The sequence below is a fragment of the Phoca vitulina genome, unplaced genomic scaffold (genome assembly GCF_004348235.1).
Source record: "Phoca vitulina isolate PV1807 unplaced genomic scaffold, GSC_HSeal_1.0 scaffold3, whole genome shotgun sequence".
In the NCBI taxonomy this organism is placed as follows: domain Eukaryota; kingdom Metazoa; phylum Chordata; class Mammalia; order Carnivora; family Phocidae; genus Phoca; species Phoca vitulina.
The window spans coordinates 61,554,129-61,582,065 of NW_022589706.1; the positions used below are offsets into that span (position 1 = coordinate 61,554,129).

The window sequence follows — 27,937 nt, forward strand, 5'->3', positions numbered from 1 at the left end:
GAGACATACAGTATTGTAAATTTATTTAAAAGCCTTGACATAATAGCATACAAAGGCAGTATGCAAAATGTCAATTATAGGGATGCCTGGGTGGCTCAGTTGGTTAAGCATCTGCCTTCTGTTCAGGTCATGATCCCAGGGTCCTGGGATCAAGTCCCGTATCTGGCTCCTTGCTCAGCAGAGAGCCCGCTCCCTCTGCCTGCTGCTCCCCCTGCTTGTGTGCACACTCCTGCTCTAATAAATAAATATATTTTTAAAAATGTCAATTATAACTGGTGATCATAAAGGTAAAGTGTATTTGTTTCTAGACTTAACCTGTTTATATCTGGTTAAATATAGAGAGTTCCTAGCTTGTTTTAAATGCAGGGAGTTGGACTATGCAAGCTGAAACTGCAATCTTAATCTATGGGATTAACAATCTTGTTCTGTAACCTTAAAATCTGTCAAACTCTCTTGATGTTGGTTATAAATATAAAAAATATTTAAAACAAACACTGAAAATTATAGCGTTTTATTTACAGAAAAGTCTCAACAGTAGTTTGAATAGTGCTTGCTCTCTCATATAATTTACAATATGGAGCAAGAATCTTTTCTTCACCTTGGCAAATTGTCATACTCCTGAGTTTGGATCTGCTTCTAAAATTTTATTCTTTACGCATTCAATGTCATGAAATATCTGAGAGTTCCTTTAATGTGGTTTTTCACCTGCATCACTTCCTCTGAAACGTATTCATCCTTTACAACACACAACTGCTTTCCTCCTTTATAACTATGTTCACCTTCACTAAATTCTCCTGGCTGTATATCTAGAACTACTTCTTGAATGGCAGCAGTGTTAACATTCCCACAGTCATCTGTATCTTCTAGAACTCCATTTACATTACAGCCAAACCCTGTGATGTTTTTACACAGTAGTCTTCTAATGTGCAAAGCAAGGACTGCCTGTGATTCTTGGAATAATGTGCAAATTTCACAGTAGCATCCTTATCTGAGCTTGCAGCTTCACCAGATAGTGGAAAATTAATCAATTCATGCTGACTTTGCCAACGACGAAACCAGCCTTTATTAGCAGTAAAATGTTCTTTTTCAGTCTCCTTGTAGTTAAGCATTTTCCTTCAGTGCAGCAGCTAACCTCAACACTATGGCTTGAATGCTAGCCAAACTGATTGGGATTTGTTTTTTATTAGAGTCCTCAGTCCCAAGTAGAAGTAAACATTCCATTTCAACCATACACGGCTTTCTGTTCCTAGTACAATTTAAACTAAAAAATGTTGAAGCAACTTTACCTAAAAGTTTCACTGAACTTTTAAAAGATGGTTCATACTATACGTTCATGTCAGCCTAGGTCTCATCTTGTCTTCACTATGCTGTCACCATTTTCAAATCTTCTAATGACGTCCAATTTCACTTCCAGTGTTACCACTTTTTGTTTCTTTGCTGCCCTGTCATCTTTGTTGACCAATTCCCTCTTGATTATCCATTTTTGTAAAATGTCGGGGGTTTATCACTGGAAAACAAGTAGGCAACACAGCTACATGCTTTACTCTGTGTGTGAATAGATGTTCAGTGATCAATCACCAACAGACTTTTGAAACAAGTGATATAAGTGGTTACTGACAATCTTTTATATGCATAATCATTTGTGGAATAAAGAGCTACCAGCAAAGCTTATGAAACAATTTGGTTACTATCGTGGTAACTGAAATTTCAACCATGTTGTAGGGGAATTGGTGTTATTTAACTAAACTGTGAAAACTGATCTTCACATATATTGGAATGATGCAAAGTAAGGACTACCTGTATCTAAAAAGAAAAACCTGTATTAGTTCACAAAATAAGTCAACTTTTAACCCAGTTTAACTACTAGTCAAACATAACTGTAGATCAAAATAAAAACCGAAGGTTTTCTCAAAGGACTGTTAGTTCCAGACTGAATTACTCATTGGACCTGGAAAAATGTTTGGAGACAAAGTAATACATAATTCTTCATATTAGGATTTGCAGACAGTGCAAAGACATCCTTTTGAGAATTTAGGCCCCCTCCCCTCATTTCAGTAATCTTGAGATCTGCAAAGAAGTAAAGTTCTGGACAAATCTACTGTTGTCCAGGCTGTTAAGCTTCACAGTCATCACAAGGCACAAGACTGTATGTGTTTACAACTTACTCCGTACCAGCCAGCAAGCACTATGTTTGCTTCTGTAACAATAGCATCCATCCCATTAATGTTTTAGTTTTGTTTTTGAATGCACTTATTTTGTACATCTTTGCATTAAGGTATATAAGCAAAGTTTACATCAACTTTTGTTTGTAGAAATTTATGAAACAGAGAATGTGTGTGAATCAATTTTGAGTATTTGCAAAAATTTTTCTCCTTTATATTCCTCAGATTTGAAACACCCCAAGACAACATGCATACCGACAGATTAATCTGGTATTAGATTTGAGATTTCCAGCTTTTGACTACCTACTTATCTACTGTTCTTAGAATAAAGCTTAAGTTACAGGATGGTCATTCATTGGCATATCAAAGAGTCATTTATAGAACATCCAAAAGTTCAGCAAATTTAAACCCTGGAATATATGATCTCTAAGAATTTCAGGGGATGAATTACATTATTGTTTTTGAGAAAAGATGATCATCAAAGTTAAAAGTCCTGACCCCAGCCACCCAATTGCCAATCCTGAATCAAATCTATTGATTTAGAAAATTATATTATCTTTCAAAGGTGAAATAAGGGGAAAAAATTCGAGTATGATACCCACATTATGCTCACATATTGTTTGCTGATACCTGATTTTCTGTTCGTCAAAATTAACAAATTAATAAACCTCTTACCTTACTATATAAACGTTCACATTTTTTATCAGATAAATCTGACAAAATGATGTTCTTTATGAAAAACCCTCAATTTCATTCCTAAAAGGGAAAACATTAATAAGTAAATCAACATACAGAAACTATAGTCTTATCTATACTTTTTTTCTCCCACTATGATTTTCTTTTTCCATTATGTCCTCATCCACATACATTAATCACAACAAATCATGATGTGAACAGCAGTGGAAAAAGTTTAATCATTGGACATTTATATTTTTTTCCTATTTTCAACTTAAGCTGTAATCATAAGGTTTCCATGGTTTAGCCCTTTTTAAAGAACACATAATACACATTTCTATAAATTTTAATTCTCATAAACAGATTAAGACCTCCAATTTTACTATGATTGGAAAAAAAACTCATACCAAAGATAATTTCAAGTATATTATTTATCTACCTTGCATAGATTACCTTATGCTAACTTAGAAATGTATTCTCAACATTAAGCTTGACATGGAAAGGATAACTATAGCTTAATACATTCCAAAACTGGTTATATCTTGTTTTATATGTAATGCTTTGTTATTTAACAAGGTTTCCAATCATCAGAAGCACGTAAGCTTTTTTTTTTTTTTTTAAAGATTTTATTTATTTATTTGAGAGAGAGAATGAGATAGAGAGAGAGAGCATGAGAGGGGGGAGGGTCAGAGGGAGAAGCAGACTCCCTGCTGAGCAGGGAGCCCGACGCGGGACTCGATCCTGGGACTGCAGGATCATGACCTGAGCCGAAGGCAGTCGCTTAACCAACTGAGCCACCCAGGCGCCCAGCACGTAAGCTTTAAAGGAAAAGGGGGAGAGTTGTCACTCCTAACAAAGAACTTTTAAGCAGTGATAAAGGGAAAAGTAGACTCCAAAGATTACAAATCCTTGGCATGAATTAGAATTCTGCCAATTACGGGCATTCTGATTGCTTTGCCAAGTCTATATTTTGCTCATTAAGAGGGACAGAAGCCCATGGGGGGAGGGGAGCAACAGAAAGAAAAGGAAGTATGGGGTGCCCGGGTGGCTCAGTCAGTTTAAGTGTCTGACTCTTGATCTCAGGGTTCTGAGTTCAAGCCCTGTGTTGGGCTCCATGCTGGGTGTGGAGCCTACTTAAAAAAAAAAAAAAGAAATGTATACTCACCATATTGGATAAATATCAAGCTTTTGAGGAAAAGGACACAAAGTGCCTAAAGCTGCTGCTGCATATTTATACCTTTATTCCATCCTATGTCAAATATTTGCGTAAGTGCCTTTAAATAATTGGACTATGTTCCTTCAAAAACTGGAAACAGAAATTTCAACCTAAGTCAGTCTGCATCCCAAGCAAAATACCAGGAGTACTTATATCTATAGTCTTCTCTAGCCACCTCCACCTAGGAAGAATTGGGAAAAGGGAAATTGGTCCAAGAAAAATATATATGATCAAGGTAGAGTATTCTAGCTATAAAATGAGCTTTCTTATACAATCCTTAGCAAATTTCCAAAAAGAATGTAGCATCACTTATGGAATTTATATATTCACAGCCAAGAAACTGTGCACCTTAGAAAAGAGAGCACTTATTGGATACACAGGCTCTCATACTTCTAATTATCTGATGAAATATCAAACTCTTGATTCAATAAATTGAAGCAGTTAAAAAAAAAAAAAGTCAAGTGTGGTAGTTGACCTCCAAGAGGATCCCCAATAATCCTCCACCCTTGGTATTCACACCCTTGTATGTGCCCACCTCCATGTTGTCTTGGCATTTCTCTCTTGGATCATTCCCTCTGGTGGAAGCCAGTTGTCATGTTGTGCGGATACTCAGGCAGCCTATGTTCACATGGTGAAGAACTGGTCTTTAGCCAACAGCCATCAAGGAACTGAGGCTTGCCAAGTCAGAGTCTGGAAAACTGATGTCTCTCCGTTTCACCCTCGTCCCACTGTAAGATAAGTGTTTATTGTTGTAAACTACTAAGTTTTGGGTGATTTTTACATAACAATAATTAATACAGAGGGCCACAATCCATATTCAAAAAGTAAAATGTAGGGGTGCCTGGGTGGCTCAGTTGGTTGGGTGGCCAATTCTTGATTTTGGCTTGGGTCATGATCTCGGGGTCCTGGGACAGAGCCCTGCATTGCACTCTCCACTCAGCTCTTCCTCTCCTTCCCCTGCCCCCCCTGCCGCTTGCAGTTGCACGGGCTCTCTCTCGCTCTCTCTCAAAAATAAATAAATAAAATCTTTTTTAAAAGAAGAGAGAGAGAACATGCACATGAGAGAGTGTGTGAGAGAGAACAGGAGCAGGGGAAGGGGGAAAGGGAGAAGCAGATTTCCCACTGAGCAGGGAGCCCAATGTGGGGCTCAATCCCAGGACCCTGGGATCACGACCTGAGCTGAAGGCAGACGCTTAACTGACTGAGCCACCCAGGTGCCCCTAAATAAATATACCTTTTAAAAAAAGGTAAAATGTACAACTTATGAACTGAAAAGATCCGAAATTTTGGAGAAAGGATCAGATTCAGAACAGTTTTTTACAGTTGGTCACCAATAATTTCCAAACCCCAAGGCTTTCTGAACTGAAAGGATGAAAAATTCTGCAAGAATGTTACTAGAAATACATTTTAATATATTGGGGCAATAAGGGTTCTAGTAGAACTACCTAAGGAATCCGACAAAAGGGTAGGTGTTCAACAAGGAAGATACCAGTCTTAGAAAGCAAAAAGTCTATTTGCTTTCGAGGTACCTAGGTGGTTCAGTTCGTTAAGCCTTTGCTTTCGGCTCGGCTCCGGTCATGATCTGGGTCCTGGGATCTAGCTCTGCCTCGCTTCTCCCTCTGCGGGGCGGGTGTGGGGGGTGCGGGCGGGGCTCGGCTTCTCCTATACTCTAGGAGCATCCTCTAACAGCCCCCACCCCCTCCCCGTCTCTTAAATTAAAATAGTCTATTTGCTTTCATATGGTTGTTGTGAGAAACAGTGTTTATAAGAACAAAACTGTGTGTATAAAATGCTAGCACAATGCCTGACATATAATGGTTCAATAACCATTAGCTGTTATTTTTTCCCCAAGCTACCGAATTATGAGATTCTATAACAGGAAATTATATTTCACCAAAGCCTTCACAAATCTTTACTTGGACAATCCTCTATTTCCAACTCAGTACTATTGTTCCAGGAACACTTAGTACATTTAAAACAGAAAGATATACTGATACACTACCTCCCCTGTATATTTGGAGTAATTATCTTCCAAGGCCCAGGAATCTTTTTCCAACATCTCCAAGAATATTAATTCCTGAAAAAAGGTATTTTAAATTACATTGCACAATGGTCAATGCCTTTTACAATAATACCTTTCATACAGCTTACATATCCTCATTTATATATTCAATAATCACAACGGTTCATTATGCGAACAGCAGTGAAAAGGTTTAATCACTGGATATGAAGTTATTGGAGGAAGCAAAGATAATCAAATGATCAAGTTGAGAACTTCAGTGTCACCAGTAAAATAGCAACAAAAATGTGAAAGTTATAACCAAATATAAAGATACATAAATACAACTCAAAAAAAATTACACATTTATGAAGGATTACGTATTTCCCTATCCAGAAGAAGTATGCCCTAAAGAATACCTAGGGCAGTGACTCCTTGTGGTTCCCATAAAGTGAGTTTTTCATTTAATCAGTCTACACTATTAAAGTAAATCTGTTTTGGGGTGCCTGGGTGGCTCAGTCGCTAAGCGTCTGCCTTTGGCTCAGGTCATGATCCCAGAGTCCTGGGATCAAGCCCCACATCGGGCTCCCTGCTCAGAGGGAAGCCTGCTTCTCCCTCTCCCACTCCCCCTGCTTGTGTTCCCTCTCTCGCTGTGTCTCTATCAAATAAATAAATAAAATCCTTAAAAAAAAAAAAAGTAAATCTGTTTTGCAGCATAGCAGTTTTCAGTAACTCGTTTGTATGAGAATGCCTTGAGAATAACGTTGAGAGCCACAGTTTCATCTTTCCTAGGACAGCCACAGTATCTGGAATCCAATTAAGCAGAAAGAAAAGCCCTCTTTTCCTCCGAACCCATGATGCTTAACTGGCTGCAGGGGTACTTTCAACTCTAACTTAAGAAAATGAAAAATGAGAGCCTCCACCTGGGGCTACCTCCCCAGCTCCACTCACATGCGCTCAGGTGCTCAACAGGTTATACCATTTAGCAGCCCATTATTATACTCCTAGCTCCACTTCTATCTGTAATGTCTAGCATCCACCAGCCTCATTCTTTTAATATACCCTACGGCAATCTCCACTTAAGTTACCTTGCAGGGGATGGGAGGTCTTAGGAGTACTTCCCCAGGTACTGATCACTATTTTAGAGATTATCAAATTCCATAGATTTCGAGTAATCAATGCTAACTTTCTTTTTTCCCTATAAGCCCTGCTTCTTTCAGATGCACAATTTTTCTGAACAGAGGTATTTTTCAGAAACACGTATGTTATAGAACATACTTTATCTATTTGTGTGCCAGAGACTGTGAAGACAAATTCACCTTAGACGTTGCCTCTACACTCAAGGAGCATCCTCTAGCAAGTTCCCTACAAACCCCAAGTCCTTAAAAATTGGGCAACTACCACAATGAAGTACCACTTCACACTCGCAAGAACGTGGAGAAAATGGAATCCTCATCCACTGCTAGTGGGAATGTAAAATGGTCCAGCCACTTTGGAGAAACAGTTTGACATATCCTCAAGAGTTTAAACGTAAGTTAGCATATGACCCAGCAATTCCACCCTGAGGTATATACTCAAAAGAAATGAAAACATATGTCCACAAACTTGTACACTAACGTTCACAGAATTATCCATAATAGTCCCCCCATAATGGAAACAACCCAAATGTTTAACTGATGAATGGATAAATAAAATCATGGCAGTATATCCATACTTTTGGCAATTAAAAAAAAAAATGAAGTACTGATACCCACTAAAATATGGATGCACCTTAAAAACATTCTAAGTGAAAGAAACCACTCACAAAAGACCATGTATTAGTTTCTGATTCCATTCATAAGAAATCACCAGTATAGGCAAATCTATACCAAAAAAATTAGTGGTTTCCAAGAACTGAGGGTAGGGAAGATAGAGGGAGTGAATGTTAATGAGAATGGGTTTTCTTTTTGGGGGGGGGGGGGGGGCGCGGCGGTAAGGGTGGTTATAAAAATGTTCTAAAACTGTGGTGATGGTTGCCCAACTCACGAATATACTAAACCCCACTGATTTGTACACTTTATGTAGGTTAGTTGTATGGTATGTAACAGTCAGTTAAACTCTTACCCAAAAAACTGAAGCAACAATTTTTTTCTTGAAGATAATAGAAAATTTTTATCTCTACTTAGCCTTATTTGGGTCTTAATTGGTTGAGTATTAGAAAAGTTTCTAATAGTCTAACAAACTGAAGGTGAATTAAATCCAGGTCCTACCCTTTGCACATATAACAGCCAACCAAACCAAGCACATCCCCATGGATCAGTTTCCCCCAAATTCAGGACTATCCTTAGGCCATGTGACTTTAAGAAAACTACATCTACAAAAGCTCTGTTAATTTCGTTCAAGCAAGATATAAGCATATTATAATGCAAAAGTAAATGTGAATAAGTAATACCTTTTTGGCAGGAATCTGGACTAAGTAAACAAAAGGGAAAAAGAAGCAATCTGGGTTGGAAATGTTGGAATCACTCTTGCCTGCTGGAGAAGGAAATGAAAAAATTGAATAGAAAGTACAAACATTTTTCTGTTTCCTTAATGGGCCTCCAATGTTTAGCAGGAGAGAAAGAAGCCATTTAATATGCTAAACATCTCCAAAGATACAAAATAAACTACGCCCCATTTTGGTCCCAATTTATTTCTTCTATGAAAACTTAAATCTCATGCCATAAACTTACACAAGACATCATTCTAAGGCCTTCTCACTCCTTGAAAGTTATCCATGATGCCCCACATCCCAACCAAAATCATTTCATTGTCCCTTCCTTCCTCGTACTACTACTGACGAGTCCCCACTATACAAGTGCTACCGCCAAGAGCCTCAAGGATCTTACCTTATTTCCTTTTTAATTCCCCCACAGTGACAAAGGGTCTTGTAGAAAAGGGTTCGTTGAATTAAAAGCCGACGTATCCTCATATTCACTCTCATTCAAGCTCCTCCGGGGTCACTTATCTCAGGCCAACCATACCAACAGCTCCTATATTATTATCTCCACATCAAGGAACTACCAAATAAAACGCAAGGAAATGATATGCCTCTCAGTTAATAATTTATTTTGGGCCCAATTTTGTCTTCAATATTTCTAGGGCACCGCGTTTATTCCTCTCCCATCTCTTCCCCCAGCCATATCCTCCAGTCACTTTCTGAGCTCGCACCGGAGACCTATCCGCATGCCCCTGGATTCGCCTCAATTTTGCCCTTGCCTCTTCGCTTCGCATTCTCAAGCTCTGTCTCACAAGAACCCCGATGGAATCGGATGTACCCAGATGGGGTTGAAACAGGAGGAAAACGAGGCCATCAACAACTAAACCCACTAACCAGCCTCGAACAGAGAGGGAGGAGCCGTCAAGTGCTCGTCTTAATGCCCCGGTTTTTCCGATTGGCTGCGGCGGCGCGACGTGGCCTGTGATTGGTCACGACGTCAAGCGCAGCGCCCACGAAGAGGAAGGGTAGGAGTCTTGCGCCTTAAGAGCCCGCCTTTTCCGACAAATAAAGGTCGTAGCCGCCGAGCCCACGGGCGGAGCTAAATCTGTCGCGATTAATGCTGTCACGGGAACACCCAAAGTGGAGCCCCACGTAGCAAGATGACCCGAAGTTGCTCGGCAGTGGGCTGCAGCACCCGGGACACCGTGCTGAGCCGGGAGCGCGGCCTCTCCTTTCACCAGTGCGTGAGAGCAGCCTCTGGCTGTCTAACTCCCACACGGCCTGGCGGGCAGTAGGCCAGGGTGGGGCGGGGCCGGGCGTGCGTCGCGCCGTTGACGTGACGTGGCGTGACGTGCGTAGCGTGGAGGAAAGGAACGGGGGAAGTTTGAGAGTTAAGGTTATTCCTGCTGTTCCCGCACATTGTTTATCTCTAAGTTGGTGATTGTTTCTCGTTGCCTACCGCTTACCTAATGGCTTTTAGCGGGGGTTATTCGAAAGGAGTTATGCTTCCTTTCGGTCGTCTTATTATTTAACGTGAGACGGGAAGGGAGGGCAGTTTGGGAGAACTGTCGAAGGTGTTCGATTCCATTAGAGTGTGTGGCTTGCTCACGAGAATGAGTGTAGATGAGTTTTCACCAGTACTGCCTGTCATTGCAAGTTATTCTGTAGAATTGACTGAGCTCTACAAGGCCGGCCAGAATGGCTGCATCTGGTCATGGCAAGAAGTTTCATTTGGCTCCAGAGTGGGGCAGATTTTCAGAGCAGTCTTAATTTAAACCCACATCTGTAGTCCATCTGTGATATATATATATCATTCAAATCAAAGTTCAAGGCACAATGGGAAGTAGAAAAGTGAGTAAAACAGATTCTCACAAAAAAAATGTATTTCAAAAAGAGGTAGTCTACAAAGGTAATAGGAGATGTAGAGAGTTAAACCATTGACAGAGGACTTTATGAGAAGATCAAAAAGAGCTTTATGGGACAGGTGGTATTTGAATTGGACCTTGAAATTAATCGGGGCTGGGAGTTAGATAGCACTTAAATAGGAATAGTATGGAAAAACGTAAAGGGAAGGAAAGTGCAGATAACCAGAGGAGTGGGAAAAGTAGCTTGAAGACATTTAAAAAGAAAAGGTTAAGGAGTTTCAACTATGTGTGGTAAGCCTTTTGTAGTCATTGTTTTGTTTTGTTTTTTTAAATAGGGCTGATTCCTCCAACTAAGCTGTTGTAATTGTATTTTTTTTTTCCTCCTTAGGGATTTTTCCCCATCAATTTGTTCCTGTTCTCTTTTTATTTTAAACTGCTCTCTCTGCTGATCACTTGTCTAAGTCAATGAGCATGCTCACATTGCTTCCATTTTTAAACAGACTCACAAACTCTTGAGCCGATGTGCACAACTGCACTACCCTACCACTCCTTCCCTCTATAACCAGGCTCCTCAGAACAGGAGCATACACCTATTTCCCCAAGTCCTATTGACTTTTCAAGCTATTGTAGCCAGATACCTGTCACTACTGCTCTAATGCACTGACAAAGGGTCACCAGTAATCTTCCCAAATCTAAGTGAGCTCTTCTAAATCCTTCTCTTGACCTCTTTTTAACTTTTAATCATATCAGCTACTCCATGAAACTCTCACCTCCATTGATTTTGACACTGTGTCCCTACTTACCTCCTTTTTCTCTTAGTTTTTCAATTTTTTGCTGCCATGCTTTTCTTATGACTTCTTAGGTTCTTTAAATGAGGAAGAGTTCGTTTATTGCTTTTGTTTATTTTATATATTGAGGACCAAAGTAAGACCTGCTTTATTTTAAGAAAAGAAAGTGATGTAATTATTACAGTAGTCTGCTATGATTCTTCCAGGCTGATTTCTTCCCCATTCATTCCACTTTCCTGATTCCCAGAAAAGATTTTTCAAAAAATGCAAATTTTATGCTAGCTTCCTGAAGAAAGGATTTTAATCTGAACTTTTCAGTGCCTAAAAGACACAGTCCAAGCTCCTTGTGGAGCCTTTCCTTCTATACCTCTCTTCCAAACGTGAATTACATTCCCTCTGTTTTCTGTTATTGTATATGTGTGCTGAATGAAACACATGTCCTTATGTATGAATGGGAGGGAATCATCTTTGTCTTCCTATACCTAGGAAGTTGTAAGGAAGGCAGGAGAAAGAGACAGGGAGAGGAGTTAGAATACTATGATGTTAGTCCTAGCAACAAGGTAGTATTGAGCAGAAGGGTTCAGCAAAAGGTAACGTGGGAAAGAATTTGTCAACTTGCCATTGCCCAGAGGCATCATCTTCAAACTTCTTGATCATGGAGCCCTCTCCATAAGGAAATTTGAGTACAGGCCCCTGATATATGCATGGTGATTTATAAATTACATACATGAAGTGATGTACTAATATATATTATGAAACACAAAATCAAAGGATGGGGCAAAAAATTATAAAAATGGATTCTAATATGTTCTTCAAATCTCAGTAGATGAGTGCATTTTCCTCTGGAGGCCACTGATCTGAAGGATAGATCCCAAACTTACTGGAGCATAAAAGATATTTTATGATCTGACCTCTAGCCATCCTTCCAGCCCATCTGTAACCAGTACCAGCTACCTCTGTACTCTCCTTTAACCCTCTTCAGCTTCCAAATTAACTTATTTTTCAATGCTTTATGAAGTAAGATCCAGTAGTTATTTTATATCTCTGTGTTTTTGCATCTGCTTGGTGTGGCCACTGTCTGCATGGCAAACTCCTATCGACACTTCAGTTCTTGCTCCAATATTATCTCTTCTGAAGCCTTCCCAACATCCCCAGCACCATTACCAGAGTTGTGAAAGATGTTGCAGGGACACAGGCAAGGGGCTGTGGCTGAAAACCATGAATCAAAATGACTAAAGGTGTGGAAATTGTTAAGAGAATACTGGAACTTAGACACATAAATGGTTAAATATGAAATGGGACTGGCAAGTTTAAAGAAGTGACACTTTGATTCATTCTGTTTTTGTTGGTGTAAAGCAATTAAACAATTTATTTCATAACTAAAGTAATATATGTATGATAATTTGGAAGAGTTTTTACCTGAATTATATAATTAATTCTATTTTTAAACTTTTAATTATGAAACATTTCAAAAACACTAGCAGGCAAAAAATAATACATAACAAACATCTATGTACCCACCACTAGAATTAAGTAGATATTAACATTTTGCCTTGTTTCAGGTTTTTTTTTTCCCGTTAAAAGAGAATTAAGTTACAGTTATAGTTAAAACTTTACCCCCTCAATCCTTTTTCTCTCTCCTCAGAGGCAACCACTGTAGAAAGGATTTTGTTAGCCACTTTTTCTGGAAAATATATGCAGGGAGCCAAAGGTAAATTTCTTCCGGTGGTATAAAAAAGGCATAATCAGCAGGAGAGAGAAAATGGATTCTGTATTAGTGTAAACCAATTCATTAATGTATATATGAGATGATGATTGGTTTAGGATTTTTCTTTTGCCAGAGGAGGCTTTAGAATAGGGAGACATGAATTCCAATTTCAACTACTATTTACTGGTAGCTGTACTTAGGTCTGGTTTTGGTTTCATCTTCTGTGAAAGGATAAAAACGCGTGTCGTGCATAATTTTTGACTAAAACTAAGTTTTCAAAACACACACACACACTTGGGTGCCTGGCTGGCTCAGTTGGAAGAGTGGGCAGCTCTTGATCTTGGATCATGAATTTGAGCCCCATGGTTGGATGTAGAGATTACTTAAATAAACTTTAAACACACACACACACGTATATTTGTGGCACAAGGTAAATGCTTTAAATGTAGTATCAATTATTACCAATTTAATTTTGTTTGGAATTCAAACTAGTCATGCTGGTTAGACTACAGTATTTTCCCAACCCTTTCATTTTGTTTAGTACTTTGGGGCAAACCAACAGAGCTTTTTGGGACTGGCTTGTTACACCTACTTCAAGGGCTCCAGATGGCCCAGGCCATTCCACAGGTTAAGGGGATTGATGGGTGTGGTCGCAGGCATTCCAGTCGGAAAACTGTATCAGAGGATCAGGCTAGTAGTAGAACTTGGTGGACTAGCTACCTTTTTACTGTCCTTTGTGTGGTTAGGGACTACACCCAATCTGTGGAAAAGCTGCCTCACAAGCATGTGCCATTAGTGAAGAAAGGAACTCAGTGAAAAGAGATAGATTTGCCTCGCCTTTATTAGAAAAAGACCTTCCTTTTGATCAAGTAGCATTATCTTCCTGGAACAATACAATGAAAGTCCTGAAAGTGGAACTGTTGTTCCTAGGAAAGAACAAACTCTGGGTAGTACTTTACCATTTACAAAGGCTTTTGAGTGCATTTGTCGCATTGTGCACCCTTACAACAACCCTGTGGGGGGCTCAAAGATTGAGAGATGTATCTAATACCACATGGCTGATAAAAGGTCATTGAAGCTTAAATACAGGTTTTCCAATTCAGTGTTCTTTCTCCAATTCAGTGTTCTTTCCAATTCTTTCAGAATTCAATATCTCAGAATTCTGTTTTACTATACTGCTGTATTATTTCCCTAACCATGAGCTGAGGAACTTAAAATTTTCACTAGTTTTCAGTTCATAACAACTACATGCTTTAAAACCTAAGTTAAAATATACAAAAATCACACAGCTACCTGTAGATCTGTCCCCAGGACAAATCAAGGAAGAAGGTGCAGAAAGAGTAGTTTTGTGATTTTCATTATATCAGTTTCATAATTTTTTTTTCCTCACAATTTCTAAACATAGTAATTTGGGCTTAAAAATAGAGACCTACAAGGTAATTTTTATATTCAAGGCTGGGAAAAAGTGGTGCCTTTCAAAAAAAGAGGAAAACTGAGTATGGGAAGTGTACTTGTTATCTACTGCTCAGTAACAAATTTTTTTAAAAATGCAGTGTGCAAACATCTCACATGAATTCTGAGGGCAGGAATTCAGGAGTGGATTAACTGGGTGTTACAGGGTGTCTCATAAGGTTGCAGTAAGATGTTAGCCAATACTAGAATCTTCTGAACACTTGGTGAGGCTGAAGGGTGTACTTTCAGAAAGGCTCACTCAACATGGCCTTTGGCTGGAAGCCTGTTTCTTGCCCAGTAGACCTGTATCTCTATAGGACTGCTTATTACATGGCAGAGAAATTCCCCCCAGAGAAAAAATCATTCAGTAGAGGGACCAAGTGCCTTTTATTATCTAGTCTTACTTAGCCCATTGTCACTCCTGCTTTTTTTTTTATTTCTTAGAAGCAAATCACTAACTCTAACCCACACTCAAGGGGAGGGGCATTAGGCTAGGAGGAGAAGCACAGAATTTGTGGACGTGTTTAAAGATGCACATACTAAATTTGAGCAAATTCTGTTAAGTGTAGGCAGTGAAGACAAAATGTGGTAGGGTATTTAATATGAGAATTGCCCTCGTACAAATTGAAGCAAATGAGATCCCTTAGATACTGAAATCTTGGATTCAAAAAACCCAAAGAACTTTGAAAAATGAAATCAGATTGAGTAAGTTAAACTTTAACTGGACTTGATGTTTATGTAAAGCAGTTAAATAATAAATGGGTTTATGTAATAAATACTACTGTAGTATTACTATAATATTTTCATGTTAATGGAACTTTAATATGATTGCTGTAGATTTCCAACTGATACCATACAGCGCTCAAAATGGATCAGGGCTGTTAATCGTGTGGACCCCAGAAGCAAAAAGATTTGGATCCCAGGACCAGGTGCTATACTATGTTCCAAACATTTTCAAGAAAGTGACTTTGAGTCATATGGCATAAGAAGAAAGCTGAAAAAAGGAGCTGTGCCTTCTGTTTCTCTATACAAGGTACTTAAATCTAGGTGTAAAAAAAACTAAATTCTACAGAGCCTTTAAAAACCAAGATACCACACATGAGATTTAAAAAAATCCTAAGTCTTAAAATAAATCCAATAATTTTAAATGCTTAGAAAACTCGTTTTGGGGTTTTTTTTTTAATCTATATGTAATATTGGAATTTTTTTTTTAAATTAGGTATATAAATGCAAATTGTTGTCAAGATACACATTAAGATTACTAAACTGATCACAAGAATCAACTAGTAGATGCCTTAGAATTCAGGCTTTTGTTTAAGTGTGAGACAGTTTCCAGAACACTTAGAAATGACGCCTTTTTAGGACTCCTCCAATAATGTTATTGATCTTGACCAAAAATGTACCTAATTATTAGCATTGATACAGAGAGTTATATACAGAAAAGAGAGGGCTTTCCATGAGTCAGTTACCAGTACTCGTGTTACATTCTTTCGTTGCTTGGCCACCTCTTGGCCACCCTTTTATACATGGCTCGTCACTGTCTGCACAGCCTGCAGTAGTCATCTACCTGTTCTATCCTGACGCTACCCTTCCCTCTTATCCATTGGAATCTCCTTTCGGTATTGTTTTGTCTCATTCCTCTATTCAGAAGAATGTAGTTGGTGTCAAATCCAAACTCATAAGCTCTAAGAGCTTCCTTTTAATTGTGCATTTCTACACTTGATCTAACTGCTCTGAATTCTCTTTTCAAACTATTGTATTCTTTTTTCAAATTCTCTTTTCAAACTACTGCATAGTGAGAAATTGACTTGCTTTCATGCTTTTGTGTAAAATCAACAATAGTTATTATTTACTGAGACCTACAGTAGTCCAGGCCGTTGTGCCAGAAGATTTACATAAATTATTTTATCCTTAAAACAACTCTGTATTATTATCCACATTTTACAGATGAGGAGATGAGGGATTGTAGAAGTTTAGTGACAGCTAATAAATGAGGGATCCAGGATTCAAACCCAGATCAGTCTTAATTGCAAAGCCCGTGCTCTGTCCACTATGCCTTCCTTTTTGCACAAATAACTTTCCTGTCCCCTCTGTTAAGTCACGTTATTGCTCCTTTAAAAAACTACTCAAAACTCATTTCCATGAAGCCTTCCCAAATTACCACCTTTCTGTTGTTACCTTAACCATTTCAGACACTTTCAGTGTCATGTTAACTTTCAGCATCAGGTTACTATTTCTGTATAGATGAAAAAAACCAAAAAACCCTTTTCACATTTTCCTATAAATACATTTGAAAAAATCAGAGATTCTGACCTTTTTCTTTCATAATTAACTCTCCACAGCAACCAGGTGAGTGCTTTGCATTTAGTGGTATTTTTATAGACCGTCTTCTGTGTAATTTCAAAAAATAACCTGAATTTGATGTTTCTATTGCAGGTTCTGCAGGGTGTACACCTTAAAGGTAAAGCAAGACAGAAAATCCTCAAACAGCCACTTCCTGATAATTCGCAAGAGGTTGCTACCGAGGACCATAACTACAGTTTAAAGAGACCTCTGACAATAGGTGCAGAGAAACTGGCTGAGGTGCAACAGATGCTCCAAGTGTCCAAAAAAAGACTGGTCTCTGTAAAAAACTACAGGATGATCAAGAAGAGAAAGGGCTTACGATTAATTGATGCACTAGTAGAAGAGAAACTCCTTTCTGAAGAGACAGAGTGTCTGCTACGAGCACAGTTTTCAGGTATGTTCCCCTTTTCCGAATTACCATTAAGTATTTACTTTGCTCCTGCCTATGAAAATGTGCTTTTCGCTGAAACATGAAGTGTCGGGGTAAGCACAAAGAAGGAAAAGTAGTTGCCAAAATCCTTTTAGGTATTTCCAGCTTTCAAAGTAATGTGTTTATTATAGGAAAAGCAAAGAAATATATAAATGATAAAAATTACACATAATCCTGCTACCCAGAGATGAGATCATACGGTTGATACCATATACTGTACTTTTCATTTTTTATAAAGCACTCATTTTACTGCAAATTCTTTATAAGCAATTTTAACTGCTACATAATTTATCACTAAAGTGTTTTTGTGGTGGAGTTGAACCAGATAATTTTGCCAGTTCCCTTTGAGCTTGAAAATTCTATGAGTGTCCATATTATTTTCTCAAATATAGAGGATATATATGTCCATTGGAAAGACTACCTACTGTTCTTTGTGACCAGATATTTGAAGAGGGACAAAATAAGTATTGCCGACTTACTCTTTGATGCCAAAGCAGCAGAGATTTTGGATTTACATTCTGGTAAAAAAAAGTATGTCTTGTTTCTAGAAAAGAGTAGGTATCTTCAAAGGAGGAGAATATTTTGTGTTTTTCCAGTAGGGGAACAGAGGTAATAAATAGAAATCCCCACCAGGAAAGAGGATTTTTTTTTTTTCTCAAGGTAGGCAAGATTGTCTATTCAATCTGAATAGCATCCTATCCTCAGAAATGTTTCTTGTGTCTCATTTTCACCCTCAGATAAATGGTAACTAGGGAACAAAATAAAACAAATAAATATACTCATAACCCAGAGACTTTGGTTTATCCAATTATTTCATTCTCTTTCCTATTCCTCTAAAATTCTCCACTTAGGCTGCCAATGAATAGTAAAACATAGTGATTCAAGTGGAAACTTTTTTCTTCTCTCTTTTGAGTGAAATGATCCAAGATGAACAGGAGGAATTAATTGGTCAGGAGGCCCTAAGATTGGATATTAACCTTTGAACAAACTCAGTTAAACTATGATTGGATTTGGATTTGGATTTGGATGCCCACTGCATTTACATCCAAATGCTATGATCTGTACCTGAAAATGTTACTGTATACACTCTTCATCACAAAGAATAAATAAATTTATTTTAACAGATTTTAAGTGGGAGTTGTATAACTGGAGAGAAACAGCTGAGTACTCCACAGAAATGAAACAGTTTGCATGTACCCTCTACTTGTGCAGTAGCAAAGTCTATGATTATGTAAGAAAGATTCTCAAGCTGCCTCATTCTTCCATCCTCAGGACGTAAGTGAATTACTTTTTAGATGTCAAAGAAAACGAGTATTTTATTATTTTGTTGCATTTTATGTGTTAAGGCTGTTCGTACTCATACTCTCATTTATTAATCCATTTTCTCTTTTTAGAAACTTTTAGGTGGTATTTGCATATTATCACAGCAGCAAGATTTTCACCAACAAAATGAAGGCATATAGTCTGACAATTTTTTTGCATCCTCCAGATGGCAGAGACTCTCAGTGATAAAAAAAAAAAATCTGGATTCTAATATACTTTAGTAGTTTGGGGACTTCTAAAACCTTTCAGTAGTTTTAGTATCAGACTATCCTAGAAAATCTAGAACAGTTCTAGATTGTCACGATTGGTTTGAGGCTAAGCACAAAAATCTGCATTTTTGTAAGCACTGTAGTTGATGCCTGGGGCAGGTTGTTCAGGGAGGAGATTTTGGTAAATAATTTTGTAGGATTTGTGGTCAAAATACATAGATGTATTTATAACTCTTAGTGTTATAACCCTGTGTTATAAGCAAATAACACAGAAGCTTTACAGTAATGTCTTATAAAAGTAATACTTAACTTTTACTATTTTTTTTTATCACTGGTTTTACAGATGCCTATGTATGTATGTATTTGGCTTAAAAATGACAGAAATTTATTGTCTCACAGTTCTGGAGGCTAGAAGTCCAAAATCAAGGTGTCATCAGGGTTACTTCCTTCTGAGGGCTGTGAGGGAGGAGGGTCTGTTCTGTGCCTCTCTTCTTGACTTGTAGGTGGTGGTCTTTTTCCCTGTGTCTCCTTACATCATCTTCCATTATATATGTGTGTTTCATGCCCAAACTTCCTCTTTTTTATGAGGGCCAGTCATGTAGGATTAGGATTCACTTTAATGACCTCATTTTAACTTGATTACCTCTGTAAAGACCATATCTCCAAATAAGGTCACATTCTGAGGTACTGGGGATTAGGACTCCAATATATCTTTTTTGAGGGACACAATTCAGCCGGATAATAGTCACTTTCCTGATGTATAACATAAGCCTCCCCATTACCCACAACCTATAGGCCAACTCCTTCCTGTGGTTTCTGAACCTTACTGACGTCTGGCCTTAATGAGGAGCAGGGACAATTCACTCATTTAATTATTATTAACATTTAGGGAATTTTCTTCCAGTCTTTTTCCTGTTCTTAGATTTATTAGTTTTTTACATAGTTACGATCTTTAACAACTGCATAGTATCAGGAAGTTGTGCCCTACTTAACCGGGGCATTCTCCAGCTATTGGACATTTATTTATATTGATCAAGCCTAAGAAAGAGAGACCATGATTATGGATTCTCAAGGAGTTTTGCTATGTAAGGAGCAGAGATATGAATCTGTGGGGGCGAAGGGAACATAGGTGGAGGGGAGGGCGTCTGTTGAGAGCACAGTTGTTCAGTGTTTGCGCACTCAAGGGAATGATCTAGTGGGGGAGAAAATTGGTGATGCACGGGAGAAAGGATAATTGTGGGGGATAACATCCGACACCATTGTGGAGAGACGTCTGGCTTTAATGAGGAACAGGGACAATTCACTCATTTAAACAGGAAGAAAGGCGGAGATAAGATTCAGTAGGTTAACAGATTGATGGCAGGAAAATGAGTTTTTAGTGGATTGCTTCTGTTTTCTCAGTGACATAAAGATAATAGCTGAGGAGCACCTAGGTGGCTCAATCCGTCAAGTGACCTGCTCTTGATCTCAGCTCACATCTTGATCTCAGGGTTGTGAGTTCAAGCCCCACATTGGGCTCTGCACTGGGCATGGAGCCTACTTAAAAAGATAATAGCTGAGAGTTGGGGAAGGAGATAAAAGAAGTTTGGGGAGAAAGGAGAAAATGTGAATAGTTGTTTTTCCCCTCTGTGATGATGGAGAAACAGTTATATGGTAAACAATTAGATGATGACAGACCAAGCCAGACTTACATTTTTAAAAACCCTTGGTTCAGACAGGTACCTCCCTCACTAATTTCTACTTGTTGTATCTTTCTCTAATTCTTAGCCACTATCAGTCCCTTCTCTAATTTTCTGTGCACTGATGTTGGATCTTTTTCAGTTCTCTCTTGAATTCTTTATGTCCAGAACCTTTCTAGAGCTCTGCTTCTTATAATTTCAGTTCTTTGGGTCTTGAAGGTTTGTTTTCACATATCTTTTGTAAGAATGTCATAACATCCTTAGCCTTCCTTATTGTAACAGCGATAGATATGGAATGATCTTATAGATTTTTTTCTAATTTTCTATTTAGGTATTCATTGCAATTTAGTAAATCAGCTCCCTCTAATAGGGAAGGTGATATGAGAGATTGAAAGGTAAACAAGACCATGGGAGGATCTAATAGTCTTGAAAAACACTCAGCTCAGCATTATGGCTCTTCAGCGCTGTAATTTTTCCAGGCAGAGTTTTAAGCCACACAATGGACTCCCTATGATCACTCCATAAATAAGCTATTGTTTAATTTAAAAGATCATGTTGATGAGAATGTAAATTATTGGTAAAAACTCTGTGAAAGAAAATTTGGGAATGTGAATTAATTTTAAATTGATTCACCCAATTATGTGCACCGGAGGTCCAAAATTTGTTTTTAATTTCTTAAAAAAGTTGAATCCAGGGGCACCTGGTGGCTTAGTCGATTAAGCGACTGCCTTTAGCTCAGGTCATGATCCCAGGGTCCTGGGATCGAGCCCCATGTGGGGCTCCCTGCTCAGCGGGGAGACTGCTTCTCCTTCTCCCTCTAGAGCTCCCTTTGCTATTTCCCTGCTTGTGCTCCTCTCTCTCTGTCAAATAAATAAATAAAATCTTAGAAAAAAAAGTTGAATCCATTCATTTCAATGCTAGTGTAAGTAAATTTACCTTTCTATCCTACTACTAGGAATTGCATAAGTGACATGAATACGTACATGTGTATATGTGCACCCAAGTACACAGTACGGTGCTGTTTGTATTTTCTTTTTTTTTTTTTTTTTAAAGATTTTTTATTTATTTATTTGAGAGAGAGAATGAGATAGAGCGAGCATGAGAGGGGGGAGGGTCAGAGGGAACAGCAGACTCCCCGCTGAGCAGGGAGCCTGATGCGGGACTCGATCCCGGGACTCCAGGATCATGACCTGAGCTGAAGGCAGTCGCTTAACCAACTGAGCCACCCAGGCGCCCCTGTTTGTATTTTCTAAAAAATGGAAACAACCTGAACATCTTTCGATATAGGTTAGTTAAATTATTTATAGCTTACCTATACTATGGTATACCATGTACACATTTAAATTGCGGTAGGTCAGTAATTAAGGACACAGAAAAATATTTCTGTAACATTCTATTAAGTAAAAAAAATAGATTCAGTATAAATTTTGAAAATTGTATCTAGGTGTATATACATAAATCTAGAAGAACGTCCCTGAAATATTAAAGTGACTATTATTTTTTGTACTTTTTGGTATTGTTTTACTTTGTAAAAAAATGACACATTTTTTTAATCAAATTTTTTCATTTTGAGGGGGAAGAAAGGTTTGAGACAGAAATCAGACACTTCTCTACAGTTCTAAGTCACAAACGGTTTGGGTATTTCCACCCTCAGTTACAAAAACTTTTAGAAACAAGGCCACATATCTTTCTGCCTGATATTCAAGACCTCATTCTCGTAGCTATGAACATTAAGATACCATTTAGAATTCCATTTAAAAATCAAAGTCAAAGAACATAAGCTTTCTTAGCCTATTTATTAATTTTTTTAAAGATTTTATTTGTCAGAGAGAGAGAGAGGACACAAGCAGGGGGAGTGGCAGGCAGAGGGAGAAGCAGGGTTCCTGCTGAGCAAGGAGCCCAATGCAGGACTCGATCCCAGGACCCTGGGATTATGACTGAGCCAAAGGCAGTCGCTTAACCGACTGAGCCACCCAGGCGTCCCTTCTTAGCCTATTTAAAATAAAAACTTTTACGTAGAGGCATGAAGTAGTTTCATTACATACTGATTCCATATGCAACACGGTTAGCATCTTTGGTGTTCACTTGAGGAATCCTAACGCAAGAAAAAAAAATTTTAACAATTAAAATTTGGAGACACATTTGCAAAGGGCATTCAGCATACTAGTGGGCTATAGCATTGCCCTGTTTTGTCATTATCTTACTATTTTAAAATATCAACAGCTGATTAATACTTAAAATTTTTTTGATTAATATTTTTGTCTCTTAAATAGGTTGAAAGCAACTTAAAATCAAAATATGTCTTTTGCATCCTATAAATGTGTTTTTCAAATCCGTTAGTGCATCTTGAAATCAATTTAGTGGGTCATAATTGGCATTATATACACACATGTTATATACGTGTGTGCATGGCATGTAGTGAGGGTAAATTTCATTTATGGAACTTTTAGGTTGCAGCAAAATATTTGGAAAGCCCTGTCCTGAAATACTTAGGGAGGTACGTTAGAGTCTCAATTAGAGGTCAGCTGTCCAAGAAGAAACCTTGGCAGCTTAGAATAGAGCCCAAAAATCAGAAATATAACCTCCCCTGGGGCGCCTGGGTGACTCAGTCAGTTAAGCATCTGCCTTTGGCTCAGGTCATGATTACAGGGTCCTGGGATCAAGCCCCACATCGGGCTCCCTGTTCAGTGGGGAGTCTGCTTCTCCCTCTCTCTCTGCCCGTCCCCCTGCTCATGCTAGCATGCCTGCCCTCTCTCTCTCTCTCAAATAAAAAATCTTAAAAAAAAAAAAAAGAGGGCCTGTGGGTGGCTCAGTCAGTTAAGCGTCTACCTTCGGTGTAGGTTATGATCATGGGGTCCTGGGATCGAGCCCCACATTGGGCTCCCTGCTCAGCGGGGAATCTGCTTCTCCCTCTCCCTCTGCTGCTCCCTCTGCTTGTGCTCTGTCTCTCTCTCTCTCAAATGAATAAATAAAATCTTTTAAAAAATGGAAAGAAATATACCCCCCCCCAAGTCATTTGAGTTACAGAAGTAAACTTCAGGGGTGCCTGGTGGCTCAGTCTGTTAAGCGTCTGCCTTTAGCTCGGGTCATGATCTCAGAGTGCTGGGATCGAGCCCCACGTCGGGGTCTGCTCAGCGGGGAGCCTGCTTCTCCCTCTCCCTCTGCCTGCCGCTCTGCCTGCTTGTGCTCTCTGTCTCTCTCTCTGTCAAATAAATAAAATCTTTTTTTTTTTTTTAAAGTAAACTTCAGTTAAGATGAACACTTCGTCTCTACTTCAGAATCCGTTTAGTCTTATCTTAGACAGTGATTCACCTTGGCTGTTGCCTTTCCTGACCCTACAACAAATTAGAAAGAGTAAATTAGAACTAAATGAAAAGGATTCTGAAGACAGAGGCTAACATTAATAGGAAAGCATAATCAGGAGTCTGGGAAGGTCAGGGACACTACAAAAGAACTGCCAAGGTAGTAATGTAGGTACTTTGTGTAGGGCAGACAGATGCAGACACCTTAATTGTCCCTGAGGGCATAATTTTGAGACTGCAGGGAGCGGAGGGAAAAGCATGAGCAGGACCTTGGGAAAGCTGGGTTTCCTGTTTGTGCAGAGCTAGCAGCACAGTAAGGGCCATGTGGTTCAAGCTCTCCCTCTGTCCCAGTTTCCTAATCTGTAAAATGAGGTAGATCTGCTAGATACTCTCAAAGTTTCCTTCCCCTTCAGCAGTTTTCTCATTTCATTGAATTTACAGGTAAGACCGGTTTATGATCTAAATTATAACTACATCAATGAGAACAAACTAGGTAATTGATTTGTATACTTTTTAAAAAAGTAAATGAGCAAGAAAATTGCTTCGTGGTACATTTGCATCTTGAAATACCTCTCTGAGTTTCTCTGTTACCTTCTTATTTTACAGTAATTATATGAATACATACTTGAAAATAACTGTAGAATTTGGCTACTTATACTAGGCTTTGTTTCTATAGGGATTTGAGGCTACTTTAGGACCTTTTTTTTTTTTAAAGATTTTATTTAGGGGTGCATGGGTGACTTAGTCGATTAAGCATCTGCCTTCCGCTCAGGTCGTGATCCCGGGGTCCTGGGATCGAGCCCCACATCGGGCCCCCTGCTTAGTGGGGAGCCTGCTTCTCCCTCTCCCTGCCACCTCTCATGCTTGTGCTCTCTGTCTCTAATATAAATAAAGACATAAAATCTTTTTTTAAAAAATAAATATTTACTCACTGGGGAGGGAGAGAGCATCTGAAGCAGACTCCACACTGAGCGCAGAGCCCGACGTAGGGTCCGATCCAGGACTGTGAAGTCATGACCTGAACCAAAACCAAGAGCTGGACGCTCAACCGACTGAGCCAGCCAGACGCCCCTACTTTTGTACCATTTAAGGCATTTTTCCTTCTTTTATTTCTTCATTTGAATTTTATCGTTTTCATTTTTTCCCATTTTCCAGATGGTTATCCAAATGCAAACCCAGCCCAGGTTTCAACAGCAACGTTTTTTCTTTTCTTCAGCGAAGAGTGGAGAAGGGAGAGCAGCTCTATCAGTATTGTTCACTGACCATAAAAGGCCTCTCTCTCAAGCAGCAGCTCCAGTGGGACCCTAACAGTCACCGTCTGCAAGGGTTTATGGACTTCGGCCTCGGTGCACTGGATGCCGATGAAACGCCCCTCGCCTCTGAAACGATTTTGTTAATGGCAGTGGGTATTTCTGGTCACTGGCGAGCGCCTCTTGGTTATTTTTTCGTAAACAGGGCATCTGGATATTTGCAAGCTCAGCTGCTGCGTCTTACCATCGGCAAACTGAGTGACATAGGGATCACAGTTCTGGCTGTTACGTCTGATGCTACAGCTCACAGTGTTCAGATGGCAAAAGCCTTGGGGATACATATCGACGGAGACAACATGAAGTGTACGTTTCAGCATCCTTCATCTTCTAGCCAACAGATTGCATACTTCTTTGATTCTTGCCACTTGCTCAGATTAATAAGAAACGCATTTCAGAATTTGCAAAGCATTCAGTTCATTAATGGCACAGCACATTGGCAGCACCTTGTGGAGTTAGGAGCACTAGGGGAACAGGAATTAGCAAATATAGAAAGACTCCCAAGAAAACTTGCAAATCTGAAAAACCATGTACTGAAGATGAACTGCGCTGCCCAAGTGTTCAGTGAGAGTGTGGCCAGTGCGTTGGAGTGCTTGCTGTCGTTAGGCCTGCCTCCTTTTCAAAACTGTATTGGTACCGTCCATTTTTTACGCTTAATTAACAACCTGTTTGACATCTTTAATAGTAGGAACTGTTATGGAAAGGGACTTAAGGGCCCTCTACTGCCTGAAACTTACAGTAAAATTAATCGTGTGCTAATTGAAGCCAAGACTATCTTTGTGACATTATCTGACGCTAGCAACAATCAAATAATTAAAGGTAAGCGAAAACTAGGATTCCTGGGATTTTTACTTAATGCTGAGAGCTTAAAATGGCTCTACCAGAATTATGTTTTCCCTAAGGTCATGCCTTTTCCGTATCTTCTGACTTACAAATTCAGTCAAGACCATCTGGAATTATTTCTGAAGACGCTTAGACAGGTATTAGTAACCAGTTCTAACCCTACCTGTATGGCATTCCAGAAAGCTTACCATAATTTGGAGACCAGATGCAGATTACAAGACGAAGTTTTTCTAAGTGAAGTAAGCATCCTTGACATTTCAATTGCTCGAAGGACAGACTTGGCCCTTTGGACAGTTCAGCGTCAGTATGGTGTCAGTGGTATAAAGACTCTTTTTCACAAAGAGGATATTTGCCAAGACTGGTCTTACTGTTCTCTAAGTGAGGCATTACTCGATCTGTCAGATCACAGGCGAAAACTCACCTGTTGTGCTGGTTATATTGCAAATAAGTTATCAGCTCTCTTAACCTGTGAGGACTGCATCAGTGCTCTGTATGCTTCGGATCTCAAAGTTGCTAAAATCGGGTCACTGTTATGTGTTAAAAAGAAGAATGGTGTGCATTTCCCTTCGGAAAGTCTATGTCAAGTCATAAATATTTGTGAGCGAATTGTAAGAACCCATTCAAGAATGGCAGTCTATGAACTACTTCCTAAACAGAGAGAATTGTATCTCCAGCAGAAAATATTATGTGAGCTTTCTGGGCATATTTATCTTTTTGTAGACTTAGATGAGCATCTCTTTGATGGAGAAGTGTGTGCCATCAATCACTTCGTAAAGTTACTAAAGGATATAATAATCTGTTTCTTAAAGATCAGAGCTAAAGATGTAGTGCAGTACCCTTTAAAACACCATTCAGAAAGACTTGAAATGAAAACTTTGTCAAGGAAACACTGGTCACCTTTACAGGATTACAGATGTTCAAGTTTTGCTAATACCAATAAATTCAGGCATTTGTTAAGTAATGATGGATATCCATTCAAATGAGGGACCTAAAATATGTCAAAGTTTTTATGAAGAATAATTGGTCAACATTTTTTAAAGTTCAACTTACTGTATTTTATAAATTGACCATTTTGCACAGTTGACAAGTTTGTAATTCTGACTTAATTAGAATTTCTAATTATGCGTATTATAAAATCTTGTACTTTGGTTTGCAGCATTTCAGTTACTTGGATCGTAGAAAACTGTAAGTCAGTAGGAGCAGACTAGCCAACAGATGCTGCTTTTGAATACACTACTCCAAGACTGACTAATGGGACTGGACGTACTTTTAACTTGTTCAGTCTATTTTAAAATGAGAGGATAATAACTAAGAGTCATTAAAACATTGACTCTTACAGATAGACTACCTTCCCTAAAAGTGCTTTGGTTTACAGCTCTTAAGAATGTTGACAGGAAAAAAAAAAAAAAGGTGAAAGGAATGTTGACAGAATACCTATAAAACCTTGGATATAATTTTTACTTACATAAGAAAATTAAGATGTGGTTTGAAAATTAGGCTAACTTAAAATACCGAATACCACAAAATCCCTTTGCCAGGGTACCCTAAAACAGAAATGTGCTGCAATGAAGCTGGGAAATGTAGTCCGGGAAGTACATAGGTGATGTCATTTTCACAATCCATTGTCCTTGGACTTCGAAATACTATTTTTGAGTAATAGAGTGGGTACTTACTTGACCACCGGAAGAGCCCGATGCCCATCAGAGAATGAGGAGAAGCCTTATTCCAACTTCTCCTTCTGAAGTCTCCTTGTGTTTGCAGGGAGGCTGAAATAAACGTATTTTCATTGTTGAGTGAATAATGGGATTCACGCTGTGCGATTAATAAATTAGAAAAAGATGGTCAGTTGAGACAATGGTTATGAAAATATTTGTCTTAATTATATAATGAGTTTTTTCAGAAATTTAGAGGACCTTAAATAATCTGAAGATGAAACATACAAAGAACAATTTTCTCCATTCTCTCACACCCAGAGTTGAAAAGATGAAAAACATACAGGTATATGTACTTTCACATATGGGGAGTGTTTTAAATGGATAAAAGAAATACATGATTCATCTCTGTGTGTAAAACATTTACTCTTCTTGTCATTGAGTGAATATTCACAAAGTACAGTTAATATGAAAACTTAAAATTGCAGAAGATTAATGACCAGGTAAAAGTTGAGTTTTATTA

General features: G+C 38.7%; 2 protein-coding genes across 10 annotated transcripts in view; one reads left to right on the forward strand and one right to left on the reverse strand.

Annotated features, from left to right (window-relative positions):
- The window catches only part of SEC31A (SEC31 homolog A, COPII coat complex component), an 85,643-nt gene extending 76,157 nt beyond the window's left edge, over positions 1-9,486 (reverse strand). For 2 of the 9 annotated variants that reach the window (XM_032400671.1, XM_032400658.1), the window contains exons 1-7: positions 9,242-9,418; positions 8,920-9,090; positions 8,484-8,566; positions 6,056-6,130; positions 4,589-4,781; positions 4,003-4,234; positions 2,838-2,918 (exon numbers count right to left, since the gene is read on the reverse strand). The gene's annotated coding sequence lies outside the window, so the exon portion shown is untranslated. Of the gene's footprint in view, positions 1-2,837; positions 2,919-4,002; positions 4,235-4,588; positions 4,782-6,055; positions 6,131-8,483; positions 8,567-8,919; positions 9,091-9,241 lie in introns of all 9 variants that reach the window. The other 7 variants (XM_032400661.1, XM_032400660.1, XM_032400659.1 and 4 more) reach the window with 7 other exon arrangements.
- Positions 9,487-9,637: 151 nt separating this feature from the next.
- THAP9 (THAP domain containing 9) lies at positions 9,638-27,171 on the forward strand. Its single transcript, XM_032400673.1, has 5 exons — positions 9,638-9,750; positions 15,161-15,356; positions 16,760-17,063; positions 18,224-18,374; positions 24,768-27,171. The coding sequence occupies exons 1-5, from the start codon at positions 9,671-9,673 to the stop codon at positions 26,743-26,745; spliced, it is 2,709 nt and encodes a 902-aa protein (XP_032256564.1). The 5' UTR covers positions 9,638-9,670; the 3' UTR covers positions 26,746-27,171.
- The last annotated feature ends 766 nt before the right edge of the window (positions 27,172-27,937 follow it).

What these genes read in the sequence shown, in the direction of transcription:
- THAP9 (XM_032400673.1), top strand. Translation starts at nt 9,671, where the DNA reads ATGACCCGAAGTTGCTCGGCAGTGGGCTGCAGCACCCGGGACACCGTG. An exon ending in GCTACGAGCACAGTTTTCAG is followed by an intron (nt 17,064 to 18,223) that starts GTATGTTCCCCT and finishes TTATTTTAACAG; the next exon opens with ATTTTAAGTGGGAGTTGTAT. An exon ending in CATTCTTCCATCCTCAGGAC is followed by an intron (nt 18,375 to 24,767) that starts GTAAGTGAATTA and finishes CCCATTTTCCAG; the next exon opens with ATGGTTATCCAAATGCAAAC.